The sequence below is a fragment of the Diceros bicornis genome, chromosome 38 (assembly GCF_020826845.1).
Source record: "Diceros bicornis minor isolate mBicDic1 chromosome 38, mDicBic1.mat.cur, whole genome shotgun sequence".
In the NCBI taxonomy this organism is placed as follows: Eukaryota; Metazoa; Chordata; class Mammalia; order Perissodactyla; family Rhinocerotidae; genus Diceros; species Diceros bicornis.
In genome coordinates, this window is record NC_080777.1 from 5,237,050 (window position 1) to 5,252,048 (window position 14,999).

The window sequence follows — 14,999 nt, forward strand, 5'->3', positions numbered from 1 at the left end:
GGTCCACGTTTCTTTTGGTACCAGCTGAACCAGTGGGGGCTCCCCTGCTCTATCTCCTGGGGCCGCCACAGTCCTTTTTGTGTCTACGTCAGGAAAGCTTAGTATGTGTGAGCCATCCATGTCTTGAAGCCCCCTTTTCTTTTTTCTTCCTCTTTATTACCACTCTCCGTGGAGAAGTATTCTCTTTATTCCAGTACTGACAGAAAGCTGTGTCTGTTGACCATCGCTCTTTGAAGTTTTGAGTTGTACTAAAATATTTATAATATGTGGACAAGCACTTGAAAGGGATTTTCATTTCTGTAAGATGTATCTTCTGACTTCCAAAGGCCTTTTGATGATAAGGACTCACATAGGGTTTCAGATCAAGGGTGGCTTAATTTAGGGAACACCTCGTGGACGTCAGTCAGCAGTTGTGTACTCATTAAAGAATCGATCTCAGCTTCTTCCGGATGAGGCAGCAATGGCTCTTTGCTGCTTCCTGGCTGTCTGTGGCCGTGGTGACCATACTGGTAGTGGGATCAGCTGCAGTGCTCATGGATGGTTTTGTGGATGCCTCAGGAACCAGGAGGAGAGCTCTGAGCTCTGTCTGAATGTGTGTTGATTTGTCCTGGACTAGAGGTGGCAGCAAAGGGACGTGGCATTTGGTAGTCCAGGAACCAAGAAGGTCCCCTAGGCTGTGACCTCACAGAAGACAGAAATTGTTCTCAGGTACCCTCAGAGCCTCAGCCTGGTGCAGGGCGTGGCCATCATACACTACCTGTTAAATGTTAGAAGTGGAGCAGCAAATAGCATTAGGCTGAGGAAGGAAGATACTGCTTCCAGGAGGAGAAGTAAAACCCAGGAAGAAAAGAGAAAAGGAGTCTCCGAACCAGGCTCCTGCCGTTTCTGTAGAGTGGATGTGTCTCTCCTGCTCAGCTGCAGATGTCAGAGTCAGATCCAGAGTCTGCAGGGATGTAAAATAAACTGTGACATGTGGATGGGACTGTTCTTGTATCTTCCTCCTTACTGTGACATTTCTTCCAGGTGATTGGGCTAACAAAAATATTCCAAATAAGCAGTTAATTGGCGGCTTCTTGAAACCAAAGAGTTTGGTGCCATGAAAGCGTAAGCCATCGGTTGCAGATTGCTTTTGATTGCCAGCCTCCGATTTCTCACGTTGTCTCCAATTATGTAGTAGAATGTGGGAATAAATAAATGAATTATGAAACAACGGAAGGACCAAATACCATGTGGGCATTAAAAATCACATTTTCAAATGACGTTTATTGATAAGGGAAAATTCTCTCTATGTAACATTATGTGAAAAAGCAAGAAACTATATCTTGGCACATATGACGTCCTCAATAAATTCCTTTTGAATAAATGAACATTTCGTAGATGAATGAGGTGAAAACCTTATATGTCTGTGCAAAAAATATGAGTCCATTGATGAATATGGCTCTTTGGCTCTTGAAGTGAAGAATCATGGACTAGGGGTCGAGAAGTCTGGTGTAATCCAAGCTTTTAACTCTTTTGGAGCTCAGTTTCCTTCTCTGAAAACTGAGGTGATAGTCTGCTCTAGAATGGTCCCTAAGGGGCACTTTTGGGTCCCACATGCTCTGAGTTGTGATTAGAGACTCTGGACAAAGCCACTGTCATTGAGAAGGACACCAAAGGCAGGGCTCATATGGTTCACATCACTTCATCAGCCAGGCTTGATCAACCTTGACCTCCTATTGTTTCCCATCATTTCATATGACTGTCTTGAGTTTCTACCTCCTGAGCCACTCCTTGCTGCTGCTGTGTGAAGAGGCCTCTTGATTTATTAATCAATTAATCAGTGCGTGCTGAGGAGCTGTTCAGGGTAGTTAACCAAGGAAAACAAAATACTGAAGCCGTAATCAAGATGGATCGTAATTAAGAACGACCCTCCCACTGCCGATCTTCCTGCCCACCCTGGCTGCCCCACACCGCCTCCCTCACCCACAGCTCATCAAACCCCCCTCAGCCCTGATGGGGCTTCCACCCCGTAAAAGTTGACAGCACATTTCAGAAGGGCAGATTTTCTTCTAATGTCCAAGGAGAACAGAAGCCTTGAGATGAGCCTCATCAATTATTTGCAACAATTGTTGAATCGCACAAGTTCAGTCAGGCCCCCAAAATGGCGTAGTGGCTCTGTCCACATTGCAGATACTGTGGTCTCCCGTCCCAGTTTCCCTACAGAGTCATGGAGCTGGAAGGACCTTACAACACAGATAGGCCATGGCCTGTGTGACAGATGAGAGGTTCCGTGAGGCTAAGTAAGTTGTGCAAGGTCACACAGCTAATTAGGAGCAGAACTGCAATTAGAATCCAAATATTTTGATACCCAGTTAACACACCTGGTGCCTATTTCTCTGTGCAATCCTGCTTTCCTATAAAAATTAAAGTAAATGAAAGAAATCATCCTCATTAAATTCATTTTCTGATTTCTTTTAGATATGGGCTTCTCAGCTGAGGAGTTTTTAATAGTAGTTTTAGATGAAGTGGTGGCAAAAAGTATCTTGGACTCTTTGCCAAGGAGATATTTTTCTTCTAATCGCTTGGGATATCAGGTACATGGAGGCAGGCACAGCCAGCTTGCCGTGCGGCAAATGGTAAACAGAGGGAATCTGCAGGGGTTTGCTGGGCGGCTGGAGAAGGCTGGCTCTCTGGTCCAGGATGTGTTTAGTTTGGTTTTCTTCCAATGGCACTTTGCACACAGCCCGGATTTTCTAGAATAGAATCTCTGTTCTGGGTCACAAGTAGCTCCTCCATCTGTTACCAACTTTCCGGGGGTTACAGGGGGCCAGGGGGCCACATGCAATGGTCCAGAATGACTGCATTTCCTCCCTCCCCCTTCATGCCTGGACAAACGTTTGTGTCTACCTAATGAACACGTTGGGAGGATCCGGATACGGCAATAATTCTTTAGTGGGAGAAGAATCTGGAATGTTCTTATTTGACTGGCCTGGTGAGAAGGATGCTTAAAAATCTTTTTTTTTTTTTTAATTCTTTAAAAATGATTATAAAATCCACTATAAAAATCTTACATTTGTCAAATGTGTTTGTCAACGAGAGGCTCTTCTGCCAGTCTGGCTGCTCATTTCTGTTGAGTGTCAATCAATCAAACTCTTTGGATATATCTAGGGCTTAACTCATAAGCCAGACATCTGAATTGCACTTACCAGCCTTGAGTTACATAGGCTCTTCTTTTTCTCTGCTTGTGTGTCCTCCAGGATCCTGCTTTCTCGGCTGTGATTCACGACAAGCTCCAGGTCCCCAACACCATCCGGAAGGCATGGAATGACAGGGACAACCGCTGTGACATTTGTGCCACACACCTGAACCAGCTGAAGCAGGAGGCCGTCCAGATGGTGCTCACCTTGGAACAGGCAGCTGGCAGTGAGCACTACGATGGCTCACCTGGCTCGCCCCCACCCCTCTCGAACCTCCCCACCCTGGTGGGGTCCCGGCACGTGGGTGGGCTCCAGCAGCCCAGGGACTGGGCCTTTGTGCCCGCTTCCTATGCCTCCTCCAACTACACAGCCTTCGTCACCAACAAGCATAGCAGCAAAGCCAACAGCCTCGGGGTCAGCAATGGGGCGGAGAAGAAAAGTGGATCTCCAACACACCAAGCCAAGGTCAGCCTCCAGATGGCCACCAGTCCCAGCAATGGGAACATCCTCAACTCGGTGGCCATCCAGGCTCACCAGTACCTGGATGGCACCTGGTCCCTGTCAAGAACCAATGGGGTCACCCTGTACCCCTACCAGGTAAGTAGCCTCTGAGCAAAGAAGAGCAGGGTTGGCTAGAGTCAAAGCAGAGAAGTGGACAGCACTTCCTTTCTCTACTCTTGTCCTTCTGGGAACTCCCCAGCTCAGAACCTAATGTTTCCATGTGGCCCCGCCGATGTTGCTAAATAAAGATAAAATATATGAGGGACCAGTGATCCATGATAGTACTCTGCTTCCATTGTCTACACCATCTAAAAGAGGAGTAGACTCCCTTCCCAACCTCTCTCATTGATGAACTGTAACCCTTTTCTATTTGTAACTCACCTAAATACTCTTGGGATTAGGTTACCAAAAGTGTTTTCCCCTTTTCTAATTTTCTCTTTTCAGTTATTTAAATTAGCATGTACTCCCAAGTTTCCCTATAGAAATAAGAGAGCAGGTCTTAAATCTGCCAAGGAATCTAAAAGAATTGTTTTAATTTTTCTTGGGTGAGTTTTCTGTTGGATGAAGTTTGGATTTACCATGTGTGTTCTCTGTGTCCTCTGCATCGGTCATGTGGGAAACAGCAGAAGGCGCTGACTATCACTGTGGAGTGGAGAGGTGGTCATGGATGCGGAGTGTGTTAGTCTGTGGAGTTGGGAAAGATAACTGGTATAATGAATGATGCCAAGTTATTTCTTATTCGTGTCCCTGTTATATCAGGTGTTTGGTGGGTGGCCTTCTACTCTGATGTAGGGACTCAGGCTCCTCCGTCTAGCATGTCACCATTTCCCAGGGGCTTCTGAGCCTTCCCCTAGGTCTTGCACAACCAGCCAGGAAATGAGGGAAGAGAGAGATTGTGGAGGATCTCACAGGGGGATTTGGGGGACCCAGCCTGGAAGGGGCGTACGTAACTTCCATCTACATTCCAGTGACAAGAATCCAGTCTCCTGGCCCCACCTACCGTCAGGGGAGGCTGGGAAAGCCAATCTGTCCATGTGTCCAGGAGGAAAAAGAAACAAGTTGAGTGAACACATAGCATCATTTTTGTTACATGAGTCAAACATCAAATGAGTTAAATGTGGCTGATAAAATTCCTGGTGACTTTTCTAGAGTGTAAGAGGGAATAGAGATTGCTTTTCTTGATATCTTGAAAGAAAGTGGGGAGCATAGATCATTATCTTAGGAAGTTAGCATTTGGACTGCCAGAGTTTTCATTTACTGGGTGCTTTGTAGTTTACAAAATACAGCGCACGCATCATTTTATTTAACTCCACAACAGGCCTGTGAGGTAGGCGGGGCAGGTGTTAGCTTTTCCTTTTACAGACGGGGAGCACGATGCTTAGAGAAATCGAATGACCTATGGCTACACAGTTAGTGACAGAACCAGCACCAGCTCTCCCCTGCCCAGGGGAACGGGTTTCCCTACCACAGCTGTCTCCACCTTTCCCAGCTTACCCCAGAGCCATCTCCTGCCAACATCTTCTCCAGATATGGCTCCTGTTCAGACATGGCGCACCAAAGAAAAGGACTCCCATTTCAACCTGCAGCGGCCTAGCTGCCACTTTACTTTTGGGGGGTTATGGATATAAATATAATGAGGAACTGGTGGCATCCTGGGTGGGGCTTCATAGTCTAATGTTTAAATATAACCATCTAGGGCAGGAACAGAATAGCTTCTTTCCATTGTTGAAGAACATGCTTTTTTTGTTTGCAATTTTAAAATATACTATTTTTGAAAATTATAAAAAGTAAGACATGTCTGTTGTGAAGGAAAATAAAAAATATACAAAAAAGTTTAAATAAGACTTCAAAAATCAACATCACCCAGAAATAGACCATGTACTGTTTGGGTCTAGTTCCTCCCAGTATTTTATACACACACGATTTGTAAAATTGTGATTATGTTCAATTCTGTGATCTGCTTTTTCGCTTAATGTATTGGGTGCATTTTCCCATGACATTATAAATTTTTCTAAAATATAATCTTTAATGGTAGCATAATATTCCTTTGTATAAATATTATCGATTATGTGAGTATGTCCTATTTATATAACCAAGCATCAGTTATTAGAGTTTAGGTTTTTGCTTCTATAAATAAAATGGTCTGGTGCACATCCTTCTACCCAGGTCATATTTTCAACACATCCTGGGTGTGCGAGCCACATACTCATGTTACACAGACAACTCACATTTCACCTTCCAGGGCCCCAGAGCACTTGTAACATGTATCAGGTGTGAGTTAGAAGACCCAGCTGCTGCACAGCACTGATGAGCAGACAGAAGAACTTGGAACTGGTTCTTTCTTAGAAAATATTCAGTGTTGAGAAAGTTTGTGTGAGAAAGGGGAAAGCTGAAGATGCTGCTTAAAAGGAAGATTAGAGATTATTGGTGCATTTTTAAATTTGTGCAGTAATTCTTTCTGTTCTTCCTCCTCTTCTCCTACCTCAGATGAAAAAGAATCCCTTGTAAAATAACAAATGTTTATTAAGCTCTAACCAAGTGCCAGGCACTATGCTAGGTGTTGGATGGAGCCTCTTCCTTGGGCTGGAAACCCAGGTTCCTGTCCTGCTGTCCATAGAGGAGGAAGTGCGTGAACTGCCCCTTATAAACCAGGGAGGTGAGCGCAGAGGTAGAGAGATGCCCAGACTGCTTTGAGGACACACAGAAGGGCTTGCAGTCCAGCCCCTGGGGCAAGAGTGGGTTGATGTGGCCTAAAGCCAGATACAAAGATGATTCACGCAAGCCACCAACTTAAGATTGTCACCCACCAACTGGGTAGATTTGATTCCTTCTTTTCAACTCCCAAACAGACTAATTCTTGCATTTCCCCTGAGTAATAGTTCAGAGGAAATCTCTCTGGGATAAAGAGATTTGGTGCCTGGCTGTGAATCAGTGCCCCCGTGTCATGACTGTGTCATCCTGATGCCCTGAGGTGGGGGCCCTGGGTCTGGCCAGACTGAATGTCTCCTGTTACGAACATCTCCCTGCAGTAAATATTCTGCAGTTCACAATCTAGCCAGCGCGGCAGAGATGGTTGGCTGCTCTGAAAGCTGACCTCACTTTTCCTGCTCACCCATACCCCCACTTCCCTCCCCACAGAGCAGATGGCCCTCTGGATTAGTGCCAGAGCTGTTCTCTGGCAGAGAAGCATCTAGACTTTGTTGCCACTGAGGGTTCTGCTCCACACTCACAGACCCAGAACCTGTAGAAATGAGAGAGAGGAGGACGCTCCCCTTCTGCCATTTGAGTGCAGGGAGAGTGACAAAGATGAGAACAGACTTTCCAACAAGGAGTACGGTGGAACCTTCTCATGGGTGATAGAAAGATCCCTCAAGTCCCTCAAGCCCTCTGTTACCCACACATTTCAAATTGTCTTTCAAAGAAAGACTTTCTTCTATTAGCTTGCAGACATTTAACGCAATCTATACACATATGTGGGAAGCAGAAAATGTTCTAGAACCTTCATTTGACCACGAGTTTTGACTTGGAAAAGACATGTCTGGGGGCCAGCCCAGTGGCGCAAGCGGTTAAGTGCGCACGCTCCGCTGCGGCGGCCCGGGGTTCGCCGGTTCGGATCCCGGGCGCGCACCGACGCACTGCTTGGTAAGCCATGCTGTGGCGGGGTCCCATATAAAGTGGAGGAAGATGGGCATGGATGTTAGCCCAGGGCCAGTCTTCCTCAGCAAAAAGAGGAGGATTGGCAGATGTTAGCTCAGGGCCGATCTTCCTCACAAAAAAAAAAAAAAGACACGTCTGGATTAGTTCTGTGTAGTCAACCATAGATTAACAACCTCTTTTTGAATGGCAGCTGCTCTTGCCTGATTTACATTCATTTTGGTAAATAACTGTAGGAAAGACTGTACGCCTAACACTCGGAATCATAGGCTGTTATGATTCCAATCCCAAATCACAGAATCCAGTTCTGTAGGATGGTAGCTGTCTTTTGCATCATGGCTGGAGATTTGGAGACAGTCCTGCCTAGTTCAAGTCCATGGCTCCATCAGTTGCTGAACCTCAGTTTAGTAGCTTAACATCTCAGTCTATTTCCTTACCTATGAAATCCCTACCTTGGAAGATTATTGTGGAGAACAGGTAAGAAAAAAATGGAAATATTTTATAGACGTTAAGGCAGGGATACCAATATTAATTATCCATTTCAACCCCCTCATTTGGCAGAGAAGAAATTGGAAGCCGAGAGATATGAAGTTTCTCTTGTTAAGAGTTTCCTGACTCTTAGCTTGATCTCTTTTGCTAGATTACAGACTCATTGAGAACATGGATCCATTTTGTTCTCATGTCCCTCACAGCAGCTAACATGTGCCAAAGTGGCTGCTCATTAGAGAAAGTTTAATCTTAGGGAAGCACTAAAGGTGTTTCTCATAACAGGCCCTAGATTTAGGAAAGATTTTTGGTGGAAACCACCAGTTAATTGGCTCCAAGCTGATCTTTAACCTGAAGTATCTTAAGGATATTCAATAAATCCTTGGATGAGATGAAAAGAATCCAGGTGGCATTTTGATGTCACACTCAACACAGGGGCATTTAAAAGGGTACAAGAACTTGATTTCATAGGACTTTGATACATTGAACTTGTCAAGAAAATCCAAGAAGATGTTAGATTAGTACCTAAGTAATAAATCCATAAGGGATCATTAATGTGATGAAGTATTCAATGTGCATTCCTTGAGTTAAAGGAAAATGTCTCTGATAAAAATTATCCTGCTTTCTCAAAAAGCATCTGTTAGAATCAATGTCAGACATAATTCTAGATTGAACTCTGGCTGAAGCCAGTGTGCGATTGTCTCTGTTATGTCTTGAGAAATTAATTGTGCCTAATAACCAAGGCATTATTGGAGTTTATATTTTAAGATAAGGGCAAGAGGGATAACACAGCAGCACCAACCTGGAAACAACTCAAGGTTTGCTAAGCTGTAGGGCCTCTGCAGTACCTAAACCTTGCTCTGGCAGAGGTCAGAAGCCTTGGAGGACTTGGCGCTGGGCCTGTTTATGGAGGACTTGCAAGTGCCCCTGTAAGAGAAAGGCGAGACTCCGTGAGGCTCACTGGTGCTCCAGTACTCAGAGACTTTATTTATGATGGATTCCTGGAAACCAGAAGCACATGTTCTAGTGTAGCTGATGTCTGGGGAGCGAGGGTTATCTGTGCTCCTTCCTCACTCAACCACTTTTCCAGAAGGAGCAGGGCTGTCTTTGCACTGGGTCAGGAACAGAGGAGTTCCATTCACGTTCTTTGCTCAACCACCTGTCCCCTGGACTGTACAAAGTGCTCTTCTTGGGCCAGCCATGCTGTCAGTTTGCTGCCCATTTGCTGCTGCTTCTGCCCAGCCAGGGCAGTAGTATAAGATGTCACAATTTGACATCAAATTATGACATCAAAAAGATTTTTTAACATCCTGGGTTTTTGTTTTCTCCTGTTCATAGATGGTCAAAGGGGTATTATTTATCTTTATGCTTTTTGACAAACCATGAACACAAGAAAAGGAATCAGTTTGTCTATTCAGCCATGGACAGAGCATTTCTCAAGGTTGTGGTGCTCAGGGTGAAATTCCAAAAGGGTCGTCACATCTTATGAACATGGGCAGGACCATGGTCTGCAGGGAACACCCAAATTTCATCAGGAAATTTCAGAAATATTTTTTAGCTGGTCATTTACTTGGTGTGGCAGGCTGAATAAGGGCCCCCCAGAGGTTCATGTCCTAATGCCTGGAACCTGTGGGTATGTCTCCTGACACAGTAAAGGGGGGTTGGTAGATGTGATTAAGCTAAGGATTTTGAGATGGGGAGATCATCCTGGATTATCTGGGTGGGTCCAATGTCATCACAAAGGTCCTAGTAAAAGGGAGGCAGGAAGGGAAGAGTCAGAGAGAGGCAATGTCGGGATGGAAGCAGAGATCAGAGAGAAGATGCTTGCTGCTGGTTTGAAGATGGAGGAAGGGGCCACAAGCTAAGCAGTGAAGGCAGCCTCTGGAAGCCGGAAAAGTCAAGGTATCAGATTCTCTCCTAGAGCCTCCAGAAAGAACCAGCCCTGCAGACCCATTTTAGGCTTCTGAACTTTTGAGAACAGAGAATAAATTTTTGTTGTTTTAAGCTGCTAAATTTGTGCTAATTTGCTTTAGCAAGTAGGAAACTAATACACCTGGTAAGCGTTTGGTTGCTGAAAAGCTTGGTAGGAGAAGCTAGACGAGGTATCTAGATCCAGGAGTTGCTGTAGAAACCTGTAATATGGCCAAGAACGTGGGCTTTTCATCCCACACAACAAACTACATTACCCTGTGGATCAGACCGTACATTAGCAAGTCAGATTATTTCATTTGGGCGCCTCCACAGAATGAGGGGTTACTCATACTGCACAGTTGGTTTTCAATTGTCTCAGATTTCCCTATTGTTATAGCATCACAATAACAAGCACACCACAGCCCCTCTCCATTGGTAGCTAGCAATTACCATTATGTAAGTCTCTCATACTGTTGAAACTGCAGAAAACATTCCAAGCTGGGGGTGGGAGGGTATGGAGAGACTTGACTGGAATATGTGCAGAAGGAAGCTCATCTTCGCTACGGGGTCTTTTGAACTCATAAAATGGGGTTTGACAGAACTGCCTCAGTAATAATTCTTACCTCATCTCATGCTTTGAGGATCAAACGCATTTGGAGCACTTTGAAAATGGTAGAGCAGAATGTAAATGTTAGTTGGTATCATTTTTTAATTTGGTAGGCAAAAGATAGCCATTGGAGATTTTGGAGCAGGGAAATGGAAAAATTTCCTTGCTTGACAGCAGGAATTCTCAACCTTGGCTACACACTAGAATTACTTAGGAGCTTTAAAAAAAAATACCAATGCCTAAGCCACACCCAGACCAATTAAATCAGAATATCAGGGGGTGGGACCCAGACGTTGGTTTGAACTGCCAGGGCCAAGAACCACAGCTTTGAAGAACAGTTTATCTGTCAGTAGTGTAATAAGCACAGGAAAAGGAACAATGAAGATAGATGGATAGATCAATAGCTGATAGATAGATAGATAATTGATAGATAATAGACAGACAGAATATATATTAGTTTCCTAGGGCTGCCATAACAAATTACCACAAACTAGGTGGCTTCAAACAACAAAAATTTATTCTTTTATTGTTCTGGAGGCTGGAAGTCCAAAATCAAGGTGTTGGCAGGGCCATGCTCCCTCTGAAGACCCTGGGGAAGAATCCCTCCTTGCCTCCTCCAGCTTCTGGTGGCCTCAGGTGTTCCTTGGCTTGTGGCTGCATCACTCCAATCTCTGCCTCTGTCGTCACATGGCCTTCATCTCTATGTGTCTCTCTGTGTCCTCTCCTCTTATTATAAGGACACCGGTCGTTAAATTTAGGGCTCACCCTAGTCCAGTATGATCTCATCTCAATCCTAACTAATTACCTCTACAAAGACCCTATTTCCAAATAAGGTCACACGTCGTGAGGTTTTGAGTGGATGTGAATTTTGCGGCGACACTATTTAACCCACTACAGATAGATGATAGATTAGTTAGATAGATAGATAGATAAATAGATAGATAGATAGATTATAGATGAATGAAGGGTGAAGATAGAGTTGAGGAGGTGAGGCATACCCATGCTCTTTTCTTGCTGAACTACTTTTGGAAAAAGAGCAGGTGCATATGTTTATAGCTGGTCAGCAGTGGAGAATTCCCTTTCACATTCTTTGGTTGGAGAGAAATAAAAGGAAGGGGAAAAGATAAAAAAGGAAAAGCAGAGCCTGCCCTGGTGGCCTAGTGGTTAAAGTTCGGTGTGCTCCGCTTCGGGCCCTGGGTTCAGTTCCCGGGCGTGGAGCCACACCCCTCATCTGTCAGTAGCCATACTGTGGCGGCAGCTCACATAGAAGAACTAGAAGGACTTACAGCTAGGATATACAGCTATGCTTGGGGCTTTGGGGAGAAGGAAAAAAAAAGGGTAAAGTCAAGAGAGTGAGGAAAGCATCATATCCACAGACACCTTATACAGATGGAGGAGAACACCTCAAGAGCCAATGAAATGAAAAAACAATTCACAGAGACAAGGCGGAATGATTAACTTTCATACATGGGTTTTTGTGGAATAACAGCCTCCTCTTCTGAACTTATAAAATACCTTTAAAGTCGATTCGTGCTTTCACAACCATAGATATAAATGTATATAGCACTTTTTGGACTGCTACCTGGGATAGGTAGTTGAGGACCTCATCTGACCAGTGCTGAAGGGTTCCATTCCTTTTCTACTGACCAAACTGATAGTTTGGGTTAAATTGGTGGAATGGTCTTAATTTTGTTTTTCTTCTTTAGAAATATTTCCAGGCCCCAGGAAGAGACTAGAAATAGCGGGTAAATAGTGGTTACCCCTCCCTTTTTTGTGTGGTGAGTGGGGTAGAGGTGGTGGGAATGTGGCTGTCATCTCCCAAGCGCAGCGGGGCTGACTGACCCGTCCCTCCAGCTATCCCAGGCTCGGCTGGTGGAGAGCAGAGCTGAGAGTTGCTGCTGGGAGGGAGGTGAAATCATGGCCAGAGAGAAGAGTATCTAGCTGTAGACTCTTTTGCACAGTTATCTTTTGTTTTGGATAGCTTGCCATATCCTGTCTCATTTGAGCCATCCTCCCCAGTCTTGTTTTCCTCAGGCAAAATATTTGCTTTCTTTTCGAAGTCGAGGAAAAGAACTAAGGAATACCCACCGTCCACAGTGAGCTCCTAAGGGGGTAACAACGGCTACTGCTTTTTTTGTTTTTAATGGCAAAGTAAACAGATTTTTTTAGCAAGTCTGAGGCTGATACTATCAATGATTTTATCCGAGTCTCGAACAATGAGGGACTTAGGGGTTGCGTCATGCTAGATTTGCTGCTCATGCACCAGAAATAAAAGGTCAGCTTCTCTGCTTACTGTGTGACCTCGACAGCCTTCATAACTGTTATGTGTCTGTATTTTCTCCTCTGCAAAGTGGAAAGTTGCGAAGCTGTGATGGGGATCATATGAGATAACGTATGTGGAATACTTAGCACCATGTCTGACACATGGTAACCCCTTAGTTAAGTGACTTGAAAGTTGAGCGTTGTCTTCTTTTCAGGTTCGCGTGACTCAAGATGGAATGGAATCAGGGTCCTCTTTTCCAATATGAAAACCGGTGGTAGATGAAAAAACAAGACCAAAAGTGCAAAATGAATATCAAGGACATGAAATAGATGTAACCCAGCAACTTAGAACGCATTACCCCCCTCTGCATATTACCAGAAACCAACTTTTCCCATGTGCACCACATCTTACATGAGAAGGTCAGGTTCTAAGTGGAATGATCTCATTCCACCATTAGTGAATAAATTGATAAAATATTGAAAGGCCCGTGGACCAATTTTTTTCCATATTTGAAGACCTTTTTAAGGGAGGAGGGAAAGGAATATCTAGACTTGAATCATTTAAAATTCTACAGAATAGCAGAGGGGTGGCATTTAAAATAATCCAAAAGAGTAAAACCTCATTATTTTGGAGTTAATTTGAAATATCAAGTAATTCAGGCCTAGATCATGGTTCTTACTGAACGAACACTTTGAAACAGAGTCCCCAAGTCTTTCAATTTTGTTTTCCTTAGTTATATGCCTATGGTAAAATATAGTTGTAATACATTTGCTTTCTTATTATCACTTATATCTTTATTTATGAAATGTAAATCTTTCTTTTAATGCTATTCTACCATTTGGAATCTTCACTAAATTGGAAAATTGAAGTCTCCTTCTTCCCTACCCCACCCCAGGCATACAATAATTAATTTCAGATTGAGATTTTGCTGCGCTAACAGTCTTTAGCGTGACAAATTAGCAGACCTCTATATTATAGAGGTCTGTGGGAGGATTAGTTAATGAGTCATATATTTCATATGCCTAAGTCATTCCCAGCAAGTAATTTAGGTGTTTGGGAAGCGTATTAGTCACCATTTTGAGGACCGTTTACTGCATTACTGCTGCACCAGTGGCCTCAAAGCGTTAACATAACCTGCAGCAGCTCTCTGAGTGCCTGGAAGGACTGAGAGCCTGGGGAGGAAAGGCCTGCCACAGGGAAAGCACACAGAGCAGCAGCCACGTCTGTATTCCAGGCCATGACCAGGAGTTTTCTAATTTCCACGACTAATCTGAGCCAATCTGACAGTCTCCGTCACCTTAGCAAGGCTGGCTTCCCTCCACCCCTGTGGATTAGGTGTGAGGAGCGGTATCAGCAGGGAGATCGAACCCATTAGCCTGTTGGTGACACGCTCCCTTTTTGTTGAAGCAAACAGACCTCAGAGACACCGATGAGAGCGACGGGAAGGCTGCCCTCGTGAATTACAGATGACAAACTACAGATGACAAGCTGAGGCCCAGAAATGTCAGGTGACCCGCCCAAGGTCACACCGCTGGAAAATGCCAGAGCTGGGATTCAAGCTCGATTTCCTGTGCACTTGCCCCTGCCCTCCTCCGCCCTCTGAGGGAAGGGGGCCTGTCCTCAGATTGGTCAGATGTGCGGCCTTCCTGGGGAGGGCCGCCCACAGCCACTCTACTAACATTTCTTTTGGACGATTCTGTGTCACTAGGATTTCCAAGTCACATTGTATTGCTCTGTAGTGTAGACATAAATGCCCTGTGTTACATCTTCTCACTGGGAGATGGGGAGGCCGGTGGGGACAAAGCTTGAGACAAAGATGGGCCAAAGAAAACAAACAAAAAAGGCTGTGTAAGCAATGCTGCCATCTAGTGAGGCCTCCTCTAGGTTTCCTAAGAGGGAGACTTGTAACAGGCCTAATATTTAGAATCTCATCATAAATTATATTAATTTCCTAAGATTGATAAAAGGAAACAGGGCCGTTTCCTCGTCAGTAATGTGATCTTAATTTCACAGAGTCGTATGTGTTTAAAGTCAATGTCCTAACACATGTTCTTTAGAAAGCACCTTGTGGCCTGAACAGATCTTCAGGGACGGTTTGGCCTGGTGGGAAGAGCACCCAGGTCTGCGTGTGAATTCCGCCTCTCCTGCTGAATAGCTGAGGGAGAGGTTTGGTAAATTACTCGATCACCTGAAACCTCAGTATCCTCTTCGATAGTATCTGTCTCCTAAGATTGTTGTGAGGATTAAGGTCATTCATTCTGAAATATTTTTTTGAGTACTAAGCACTAGGTTTGGCCTGGTGGGAAGAGCACCCAGGTCTGCGTGTGAATTCCGCCTCTCCTGCTGAATAGCTGAGGGAGAGGTTTGGTAAATTACTCGATCACCTGAAACCTCAGTATCC

The 14,999-nt window shown here is 44.5% G+C and overlaps 1 protein-coding gene across 1 annotated transcript in view; it reads left to right on the plus strand.

The window, feature by feature from the left end:
* Positions 1–14,999, plus strand: part of KIF26B (kinesin family member 26B) — a 455,674-nt gene that overhangs the window by 164,741 nt on the left and 275,934 nt on the right. Inside the window, exon 3 of the mRNA XM_058533562.1 lies at positions 3,237–3,773. Within this exon, the coding sequence (XP_058389545.1) occupies positions 3,237–3,773 (537 nt within the window). The remainder of the gene's footprint in view (positions 1–3,236; positions 3,774–14,999) is intronic.